Source organism: Aplidium turbinatum, chromosome 11 (assembly GCF_918807975.1).
Source record: "Aplidium turbinatum chromosome 11, kaAplTurb1.1, whole genome shotgun sequence".
Lineage (NCBI taxonomy): Eukaryota > Metazoa > Chordata > Ascidiacea > Aplousobranchia > Polyclinidae > Aplidium > Aplidium turbinatum.
This window is the reverse complement of record NC_137482.1, coordinates 23,234,734-23,246,795: the sequence shown is the minus strand read 5'-3', so window position 1 is coordinate 23,246,795 and position 12,062 is coordinate 23,234,734. Positions and strand designations below refer to the sequence as shown.

The 12,062-nt window shown below is 37.3% G+C and overlaps 1 protein-coding gene across 1 annotated transcript in view; it reads right to left on the bottom strand.

Moving 5' to 3' along the window:
• LOC145780330 (uncharacterized) overlaps positions 1-8,049 on the bottom strand; it is a 29,043-nt gene extending 20,994 nt beyond the window's left edge. The window contains exons 1-3 of the mRNA XM_082592032.1: positions 7,532-8,049; positions 7,191-7,271; positions 34-149 (exon numbers count right to left, since the gene is read on the bottom strand). Coding sequence (XP_082448158.1) covers positions 34-149; positions 7,191-7,271; positions 7,532-8,049 — 715 coding nt within the window. The remainder of the gene's footprint in view (positions 1-33; positions 150-7,190; positions 7,272-7,531) is intronic.
• Positions 8,050-12,062: the final 4,013 nt, after the last annotated feature.

Here is a 12,062-nt window from a genome sequence, read left to right as displayed (position 1 = left end):
ACTGAACGTAGCGTTTAGATTTCAATCACTCACCTAGATCTCCATCCAGAAAGTGGGGGTTACACTGGCTGTATCTTTTAGCAAAATGGTTGAGAATCCTTTCACGCTCCTGGGTCTCGCCAACTAAGGCAAACTTTTTCAACAGCAATCTAAAAGCAAAATATATTGCGTTTCAAAATTCGCTCCACAAACCATAACAAACAGCATGTCTAACTTGTTGAAATAACATGCGGGGATTTAAATAGGTATGTCCATGGTGAAATTAAATGTCAACAAAAACTGCGTTAAAGATTAAACTGATGATAAATATTAAACAAGTAATCAGCAGATCAAGCTTGAGAACACCTGTAGTGTCGTCAGCTGATCGACTTTCAGATAGATTGATCTAATCTAAAAGCCAGTTACTTTAAATCTAGGTGTGGTAATCATCTTACAACTACAGTATACAACTTACAATTCAGCAAATATATATCACTTGCAACGGTGTGGAAACAGAGGTCAATTGATAAGAACACAAAGTTAAGATTACTGCAAACTCTCGTTTTCTCAATTGCTACGTATGGATGCGAGCTTTGGACATGCAATAAACGTGAGTTTAAAAAGCTAAGAAGTATTGAAATGAGGTGCTACAGAAGGCTGTTACGTATCAGCTGGATGGAATGAAAAACTAATGAATTTGTTACGGGTCCAACAAATAGACAATGACTGGAGTCTGATTAACAATATCAACCTCCAAAAAGTAAGATATTTCAGACATATAGCAAGAAGCAACTCGTTGGAAAATGTTGACTGGGATGGTGGCAAACGAACAAAGGGACGACAAAAAATGAAATATTTTGACAATATTAAGCAAATTACCGGAATGAAAAGTACGCCAGAAGTACTAATAAAACCAAAAAACATATCAACATGGAGACTCTTGGAATGTGTTCATATGAGAGGCTACAGCTGATCAAATATGATTAATCTGCTGAAAAAGAAGTGGCAATCATGTGATTGTTTATGCAATTTTACTTTTACCTTAGTGAGGGCTTTAGTTAATTCAAGTTAGAAACCTGGCATTAACAAACCACTGAGAAATTGTATCGATAAATAATGCTTCATTCCATTTGCATAAGCAAAAAAAGTGAAAGAAATAACCCTCTGCAAGAAGTCCCTGTGGCATTATGCAACGTTTGATGCAGTTTTTATTCAAACAAGGTACTTTGTAGGTGAATGGAAAGATATTATACCTTTACTCTGCCAAACAGCTTTACACCAATGCAGCAACCTACAGGCTACAGGTTACACAAGAGTGATGCATGATCGCATTGACTTGTGTTTGCACAGTGGGAAATTAGCTTGATAAAATATTAGCATTGTTCTTCGAAAGCATCACTGTGCAACTGCTGACTTGCAAAGCACAAGCACACAGTGCAACATGGAACAGTCTCATACATGATTCATAACCTGCAAGACAACTAGCAAAATCTGTTCATTTACCATTGCTTGAACGTCTGCACACGCTGAATCAACATAAAAAGGATGGGTTGTGCCAGCTGGGAAGGGATATCACTAATACGTTGCCTTTATAAGAACAGGCTACCCAGACATCAAGCTTGTGTATTTTTTTCTATGTAAGTGGAAATACATTGATCTAAACTCTCACATGAATTAAACTTAGACATGCGTAATGCCTCCAAAACACTAATGTGTGAAGAACAGAGTGCAGCGGAATACTGAGATCGTCAAAGCATACTTTGCGAAAATCTGACTTTCTCATTGGTGAAAACAAAACGCAAAACTCTCCAAATTGAGCTAACTAACACCCACAAGGAAATCCAGGATGTCGCAGTGAATGTAATTTCAACAACAACCATTCATTGAAGCGGTAAAACTGAACTGATTTGAAATCGATGTAATTCAACGCTTGGTTGATGCAAATTGACATAGTCGGACGGAAAATGTTTAGGTTTTACGACTGTACCAACTTCCCGTGATAAGACAACAAAACGATGTTTGTTCAAACGAAAAATAAACACATTTGGTCACAAAATAAATTGAGGCGACAATGCTGAACAATCCTTTTACAATTATAAAATTTGTGAAACAATTGTGTTAAAAGTGTTTCAATCCATCGAAGAAGAACATTAAAGATGTTCCTTGATCTTTAAAGTTCAGCCAGGCAAACATTTGTGCGGTTAATAATAGCTGCCATGTTTGCAAAGTTTCAACAAATAAACCAGCTGTGAATTTTTCATAGGAACGCCTCGTTTAAAATGAAGTGTGGAAATCTAAAGTGATCTTCTTGTTCATTTCTGCCTTTTCAATTTGGTTGTGTCTCTTGATCAATTCTTGTAAATTGCGGTGGGATCTCGTACCAGACGGAAGAGCGCAGAGCAACTGCGGTCAGTCATGCGTATTGGTTTTGATTTCAATTTTCAATTCAATTTTCTTGCTACATCGAACGTATTCTTCAATTTTGTAAGAAACAATAAAAAAACAAAAGAAAGCAGGAAACGAAACTGGAAATTTTGGATTCTTTTTTTATACACTGAGTAAAATTATCAGTTGTGTGCCACTTGGATATCCGATAAAAGCTTCTACGAATTACATCATTGTATGAAAAGAAAATTTTGACAAATTTCTAGGGCATTGAGTTTTGACAAAATTCTAAACATAAGAGATTTTGCAGTGAAAAAGTTACTGTGTAAAATCAGTAAAAGCGACAAGTAAAATAATTTCATCATTATTTTTCTAAGAACTCAAATCCACAATTGCTGTGATGTGGTACAAGCATGAGATCGCTGTCGTCAATATCTGATAAATGTTCATCAATCATCTCAAAATTTCCTCATGTTTCGCGTTAAATTCTAGGAATGAATAAAGCGAAAATGATCAATCAATCAATGCAATTAATAACAACGTAGCGTTTCTACCCACTCAGCAAAGTAGTTCTTTTTTTATATTGATTAAACGTTAAAATTCAACGCATCATGAATGGATGCCAATTTCAAAGAAGGCTCTTATTTTTTTACAAAACGTTTTTACTAACTGTGCTAATTGTCGGTCATTTGTTGCATTTTGGTAATTTTTTTGTTAGTGTGTTTTGTTCGGATTTTAATACGTTTAAATTTTATTGTCAACGCTTGGAAATTTTTGATCCACACGCATTGTTAAAGTTTTTCTGATGCATGCAATTCATCAGAATGATGCTGCCCTAGTTGACACATTAATAAAAAAAATGTCCATTTTGCATAAACTAAACGTCGGCAAACGCTACATCGATATACTGGGATATTCCACAATCCCACTACCCATTCAACCCACAGCACATAATAAAACAAACAAGCTAATTAGTCATTGAGTGGCTTGAGTCATCTCAATAGGCAGGTGCATAACTTCTTGTGACGTCACAATCGACGTTTGCTCAATAGTGGAGTAACGTAATGCATGCGCAGATGAATATGACTCACAAACACCACTGTGTTAACTAGCAACAGATTCATTTAATCAGCTTTTTGCATAGGACGTCATTCAAAAAAGGTGTGACGTCATATTCAAAGAACTCTTCAAATATTCAGTTATTTTCCGCACAAAAATGCTTTCAGTACAAATTTTGTAGGCACTCTGCATATAACTCCAACAACGCTGCAGTTAACTGCGTGTAACAGCAGCTGCAACAACTTCCTCAGATGGATCAGAGAATATCAAGCAAGCCTACACATCTGAAACTGCTTTTGCAATGAGCGTGCATGTGCAAGAGCAGTGAGTAACGCATCAATGCAAGTTAGGAATCACCGAAGTACGACGTCAAGTGTTTCGACTGCATACGTTAAATCCACGCAAAAAGGGCTGATTTGCTGGCTGAGGGCCCGATGCAACGGCCAGCGTTTCTAGTATGCATGCGTGGTATAGATCAGGGGTCACCAAACTACGGCCGGCGAGCCGGAACCGGCCCGCGAACTAATTTCATCTGGCCCGCCACGTGCTGCGGAAATAACAGCTGCACTAGCCTACAACTGTTCAGGAAAAAAGTTACCAAACTTTTTGTAAAGGACTGACGTTGCTGTTGAGCTTTTCCATATTGTTTCAAGAGCATGATGCCCTGTAGTGTATCACAGCAGGGGATAACTTTTCCAGCAACCTTTCGATTTTCATCACAACTTTGCTATTCCACCGGTGACTTTGTTATTTATTGTGCTCAATTCAAGTCAATGGAGATTCTAAATAGTTGTAGCCTATATCTTTTCGCAATTTGCATCCGGCCGCAGGTGTTAATCTCGCAGCAATCCGGCCTTCAAAGAAAAAAGTTTGGTGACCCCTGGTATAGATGATACTGTGGATTTTCTTAGTCATTCAAAACCTCTTGACCTCTGAATAAAAATCAAACCTTTTCACACAGTCGCTACATAGCCAAAGATAAACGGGAAGCCTGGGAACTGGCAAAAAATCAACGAAGCAAAATGTTATGTCAACAAGATAGAAAAGCTTACGGAAACTGGAAAGACATAAAAATATAGAAATTAACACTATCTTTTAACATGAAAATCACATTAACAAAACTAATCCGACCCGGTGAACAACCAGTGTTTACAAGGCAGTGACAGATGTAATGAGATATGACAGAAATTTGTTCCCAGGCCGGTGTTACACATCATCGTCTCATGAGACTAGCACGAATTTGAGAAGTTTCAAAGCTGCTTTAACCAGATGCCTGGAAACATACGCAGATCAAGCGATCTGCTGTTTTAACAGTGCCGAACAAAAGCAGTAAATAAAATTGAGATGAAAAGTCTTCTTGAAATGAAATTCTAACGTAGCAACAGATTGTGTTCTTGTTTGTTAATTAAGGAGTCATGCAAATGCAGTTTTCTGCAAGACACAATTGATTTGCAGTAAACGATTGCTTTTATTGCATACCGCGGCATTCTTCATGGCAATCCTACCTCTAAACAACATCTAAGTTTATCATGAAATTAGTACCGTATTATACTGTATCAAACACACCACTCTTAAGTCTTAACACATCACGGGTAGTCGGTTTAGCTGGCCACCACCCACACGTCAGGGGACACCCACCACCAAATTTGTCTGTCACATATATTTTTGTGAAGCTTGACACTCACAGATTAATAATCAGTTAGTTTTATCCGGTAACTTTTTCAGCTGACCTAGCGCAAATTTTGGGGGGTATAAAACTTGTCTGTCAGAGCCCCCCACCACCGAAAATGTCTGTCACATACCAGACAATCATCTAGAAACAATTTACTTTACAACCAACTAAGTTTCAAGCGGTAACTATTTCAGCTGACCTAGCGCATTTTCGGGCCATGAAAAATGCCCCCCATTCCCATACCCACCACCGGCGGCCCGGCAGACTTCCAGATTATGAGTACCCACATACCACCGGACATCGCTGTATGAATAGAAATTGGTAACTTTTTCACCTAGGGTGGACGTCGCGGGCTCCCGGTCTATTAAGTGCACGAAACCATTCTTCACAGGCTGCAGCCATCCAAGGGAGAAAGGAAATGTGATCATGTGAACTTCAAAATGGCACAAGGAAGCCCAACTGTGAGAAACACCAGGCATGTCAGCCTGTCACAGCATAATGAAACACTCAGGACTCTCTGTCTTTACAACCGGGTTATTTATCGGAAGCCTAAAAATGGAGCCTTTGATGTGGACGTGTTTTAAATGATGATTCATTGCAGAGACTTGATTCATACATTTCCCTAATCTCTAATTTACAATGATCTAACCTGCGGTTGTTAAGTGGGAAGTTAAGGGCCATATTTATATTGCGTAATATCCCGCAAAAGAATTACGCTTTCTTGGAAGTACAATGATGAGCCTTCGTTCTTTTTTTTGTGGTATTCAGGCATACGCCTGATGGTTATTGGTTAAAGATTTAGATTAAGTGGAAGGGTAGACAAGCCAATCTTTGTGTCCACCTTCAGGCATGTATTTTAAATGTCCAGGCGCATACCCTTGAGCAGTGTCGAACCGGTGCCCTTTTGAGTTCCGTACCGGGGTTTCACCACTCGACTTTGAAGCTGACAAGTGATTCCTAATGTAATTAGACAAGTGGTGGCCTTGGGTGATTCCTAATGAAGCCTATATCCAAGTACAAACTGAATTAAATGCCAAGAATGGTCGCATGCGCTGTTTCATACTTTAAATCAGTACTCAACATCGGCCAATCAACGTTGATATTTGAACGTAGAATCAACATTTAAACGTTAGCTTTTGGCAACTGCAGTATACAAAGACATACACAGTTTTACACACCTGCAAAAGTCATCATAACTTGAGGCTATCTTTTGTTTGTTTACATTGATGACAACCTTTAGATACACCGTATGTGAACAAGCTTTATGGTGCACATACATTACATCACACACTATGTTTGAGCGCTGCATGTCACAGATGCTTTTTTAAGTTTTTTGTGGTGTTGTGGCAATTGAGGATTAAAGCGTTTTACAAGTAAAAAGCTACTCGGTTATAGCTTAATACTATTTTGAAAGTTGATAACTACCATTACCATGCCCGCGCTTTTTATAGCCCAAAGAAATGAAGAAAATTGTTTGTTTGTTTTTCATATCTTTATCCTGCATAGCGGGAAAGCGGACTTGAGCGCTATGCATCGGTGTACGCCTTCCGACGTGTACGCCTTCCGACGTACACTTGACCCACGCTGCAGCCGACTGCAATGTCTGTTTCCGATTGTCTACTCTACTTATGACTTAAATTTGGTACTACCCATTACTCGAAATCGATCACTGGGTAGAGGCAATTACCGTAAAGTTTCTTGCCCAGAGAAACAACAGCAAGTGCGGGTGGCTGGAGTCGAACAATGCAGGCTCTCGACTGCGAGCCCAACGCGCTAACCACTCGGCCACTGCTGCAATTACACAAATCACGTGGAGACATCAAATTGAACTTTCCAATTTTAATAAAACGACTGGCGCATGCACTGTGTTTCAGCAAAATAATTTTTAAATAAACTCTTATACAAAAACATGACAGAGTTTTCATCTCAAATCAATTTGAGTTCATAACTGGTGATTTTAATGCAGCAACATTCTTGTTGAACTTGGTGCTTTAGTCATTCACATCTTACTGTTTGCAGTGAACGTTCATCAAAGATGAACAACAAAATGTTATAGGCCTACTAAATAATGTATCATTAATGCACCGCATCTCACCTTAAGCTTTCGTCCAAAGCAACACAAGAAAATGCGAATTGTTCCATGTACTTTCTGGCTACCAGCAATCCAGCTTTATCTCTAAATGTATAGTTATCAGCTGCACAAATGAATGAAAACTATACATATTTACAGGACAAAGATATACTAATATGAAATGCAAAGTTGCTTATAACAACTACGGTAATGAAAATAAAATGATTATATAAATATTCATGACAAAATAAGAAATGGTTGAAATCAATGCTACTTCAAAGGTGATGAAATGCAAATCATATATATTATACAAATTGCTAGATTTTCTTTAATAAAATAAAACTAAATAATGACACTAAACTTACTGTTTTGACAACTGCTGTGCCACATCTTTTTTATCATAACCTTCTAAATTGAAGAGTTGCTTGGCTAATTGCACTGCTTTAGCTTCAGTAGCTTCTTCAGCTCGTCTAGCAGAGTCTTTTCGTTTGATTAACGGAGAAGATCGTAATCGGTGAACTGTAATAAACTGTTTCTTTGAAGATGTTGTGTTTTCAGTTGCGAGTTTCGTAGAAGGAGACTGGGCTGCTGCAGTAGAGTTAAGATTTGTCTCTGGCATTTTTCCATTACTTGCAGTATCACTTGGGCCACCATCATATCTTGTCATTGTTTCAAAACCACTGTCTCTTCTTTCAGATTTTTCGTTACAAACAAATCCATTGACGATCGGTTCTTTGTGTTTGTATCGAAGCTGATTATTATTTTCAACTGTTTGATTCAAAATTTCAGTTTCTTCAACGACTATGTCAGGAATACGACTAACTTCAAAAGAACCAGGAAATAAATTTTGTGTTTTGTTAGAATTGTTGAGGGATGTTGCCATACTATTTTTGTTTTTCATATTCTGCTAATTAAGTGAAAATAAATTTAACAAGTTATTCTAAAAACAAAAAATACAAACATTACTTGCATTGCAAACATTAACAGCACTTAAATTTTTAAATTAACTTGCATTCTATATTAAACTACGCTTAACATTTTTTGTTTTAAATAATAGTAAATTACAAACACAACCAACTCCATTTAATCAAACCTCCCATTTAGTTGGACGATTTTTCGATAGTCTAAAATCTAAATCTATTTTTTGTAGAATTTTTTCCATTTTATCAAATCACCACTCCGCTTAAACAGACCAAAATCTGCCTAACGTAGGCCGATATGGTTAACATGTTTTACTTTTGTACATGTTTTGTGAAATAACACTTCCATGAGTCAATATTACCATTGTGCTACCTTCCCGTAAAACTAGCCTAATCTAAAGTGAAGAAAATGCAAAAATTTGCTTATGATGTCATAAGGCCAATTTTCATCTAGCAGAATTATAGCAACAATGATGCACTACCAAATGCTGGCCGATGTAACAAAATGAATGAATTTTTTTAGTAGCATCTGAATAAAACTTACTACCAAAAATCTATATGATCAAACACTTGAAAAAAAAAAAAAAAAATTCAATATACAGAGAAACAAGCCTTTATGAATGTCATGAGTAGCTTAGGGTGATTGCAATGGTAGCCGTGGATGGCTTCATGCTAATAAAATTTGAAGATCCACAGATACTATGATGAAACTCAGAGAAGATATATATAGATCAGATTAGCAGGCTTTCAATTAGTCGATAACAAAAAAAAAACTTGCTCTCCTTGTGTATTGAATCATTTGGCATGGTCCTGGTATGGCTGATTAAGCGACGTTACTTGCAACAACAATGAAATCACAAAAACAATCCAAACTAATAGTAGTCCGGTTTTAATCTGGTGACTTCCCCATTATTAAGGGGGAATGTTGTTGCAAATGAACAAAAACCGACAGTTGCAAAATCACACATCACACTACATATACCTACTACAGACCGTAGAATAGTAGTATGTGTGGTACTGTAGTACAGTACCACACATACTACTATTCAGGCATGTCTTAAACCTTTTAAGGTTTTGCCACCTTTCCTGTTCATTGACGTGCTGGTATTTCGATTATTGTGGCTAGTACCATAGTTTTTTGTTCTAAACGCATTAATGAAGAAAAATAAAATAATTTATATACATATCAATTTATTTTTTGTCATTACGTTACCGAGATGAAAAAGATACCGTACTACGTACTAGCTACAATAGTCAATATAGTAACATATCAATAAATGAGAAAAAGCGGAAAAACCTTAAAACAGGCTTATAAGCTCCCGGTGGCCATGGCGGCCGAAAAGTCGGTAAATGGCCTCTGAAACTACCACGCCGGTAGGCCATGTTTGGTCACCGGCTTCCACAAGCCAACATTTATTCACTCTGAGTAATATTGATGATACAAGTGTCGCAAAAAGACTAGGCCTAGTGTTGACCTATAGAAACTCGATTTAAATACAACTGTAAATATGTTTTAGGACCTTGTTTTTGTTGTATAAATCAACGGATTTTTAAAGACACAATTTTTTTAATTTTGGTTGCCGGGCAAGATAATTTGGCTGCCTGTAAGAAGCTCTGGTAGGCCATGCGGAAAAATATAGGAGCTTAGAGGCCTGTTGGTTCATGTGGTAAGAGTACCTGTATCATAATCTATCTGAAAACATTTTGAAGCTGTTTATCCATACAAAGAAATTTTAACAAGATTAACTGTACATTGGTAGTGTAAACCTACAACAATTTTAAAACGCCCAAACCTCAACACCAACTTTGGCCGAAAACTAGGTGAAGCACCAATCCTTCGGCTTGTCTATAATTCGATATCTTATTTGAAAATGTCTATGCAAAACTAGCAAACTGACTAGCCTTTTCCTTCCTCTCACTTGTATCAACCACCATTCTCAATGACATGATTAATACGAAACGACTCTGATCTTACAACACAACACAACACAACTGATTGTTGAACAAAACCACAACAACGAGGCTTTGGAAAAACAAAACATGAATTCGCTTATTGGCCGTAGTGGTTGTTTCTGGGCAATCGATATGCTTGAATAAGTTTTGGCGTTTGTGCTCTCAGGCTCAGCACAGTTGTTTCGGGGAAAGTAAATTAGAATTATGAAAAAAATCGAATATGTTTAATTGCTTTCACTAAAAGACCAGTAATTTGGAGAGCGCCCCGTTAGTTCAGCTCCCGGCTCAAGATCAAGCGGCGCTGGTTCGGATTAAAGCGAATTTATCAAAAATAAAAACGATGCTACTTTGAAAATTAGTGTTAGCGAATGGGGTACTGACAAACCTGATATCATTCGTTTTCAAGGTTATTTTGGCTTCACAAGGCACTTGAATCAGAATAGAGCTTGCCAGTGTCAACTCAAAGACAAAAGTAGCGCGTAGAAGTAGCAGGACCGCACTCTTATTTTGATCCGAGTTGTTGGAGCGGTACACCTATGACCGGCTGGCGAAATTTTTTTCCCACGAGCTTGCTGTCTCATTGATTCTAGTCGCTCTAAAAGTAGGGGGGGGGGGACTTAGAACGCTTTTTGGCGAAAAACGGTTCTCTAATGGGCTAAAAATATGGACCGAGATATAAAAACTACAACAAGCCCAAATTTATGCCTCTGGAAGATCGTTTACCCCCTTGAACATACCCCTTGAAGATGACCACTTTGAGATTTTGGATATTTTCTTGCAGTGTTGCCATATAAAACAATACGATCAAGTCTTAACACATTTTATCTTGCAAAACTTGTTCCTTTGTAGTTTTAAGAAGTTTTTGATAATTTACCAGTATGTAGAAAGATATTTTAGTTGTTTAGTGACACACTTTATTGAATTTAAGTTAAAAAATAGTATTTTTTTTTGTGAATGGCAACATGTGTTCTGCTTTGGAGACTATGTAATAAGCGTGTGCCTTTTGATTGTTTGTGCACGTTAGTATGAGTGATAGTGCAAGGCAACTAGGCTACTTTATATTGGAATATTGCCTGATCAATGAGTATAAAGTCTTTCCAATTGAGAAGAGAGTACTGATTTAGATACAATTCAAAGTTGTAGTAGGCCATATTAGGCTAATGCCTGACAGTTCTTAGCCTACAATCTTGTAGAAGACTAGGCAATAGCTTGTGGCGAAACCAACCTAGCCATTGGTGACTATCAGTACAATAGTTGCAATGAAATGATTATTTTGGTTCAGTTTTAAATCTACAGAGTTTTACTATGGTGTAGAGAGGGATGGAGCAGGGGCCACTGCCCCTTAACCTTATTTGGATTTTTTGATTTATTTTGAGGATAAGTTTTAACTTGCTCTTTGAAACAACTTTTGTTTGGCCAACACCTTGATGGTGTGTTGTAATATTGCAGTCAAGTATACCATAACCAAAACAGACCCAGAGCAAGCATTGATTTTTATTGTTTTTCAGATGTACTATAAACCTATATCATATTGAAGATACAGAAATCTGAAAGTGTACATTCTACCCTTTGGGCAGTTAGCAGTCTATTTACACCTAATAATGTCTGCTTTTGAAACTCGGTCCAAAGCAAAAAAGAAATTAGGTGATGTTGTTTACACTGAAGCAGCTGGCTTTCCAGCAGGAACTCTTCCTGTAAAAAAGGCAGTCCTTGAAAATATATTGTAGGCCTACTTGTTACAGCCTAAGAGAGCAGGTGCAAATGAGAGAAGTAAATTGGATGCTGCTGGTATGATAGCAATGATGTTGCAAGAACATTGGTTGTTCTGCAATTTGTATACGGTTTCCACTATTGCAATTAAAAATCGTGTTGTTAAGATTTATGATGAATTTATGTACGGTATCTTTTGAGAATAAGAAAATCTCGTCAAAACAATCGGCATCAGAAACGAGTGAATGACTTCAATGACAGGTCCAGTGGTGTTTTTGATATATTTTGTGAAAATAACGTACAAAGAAAAAAA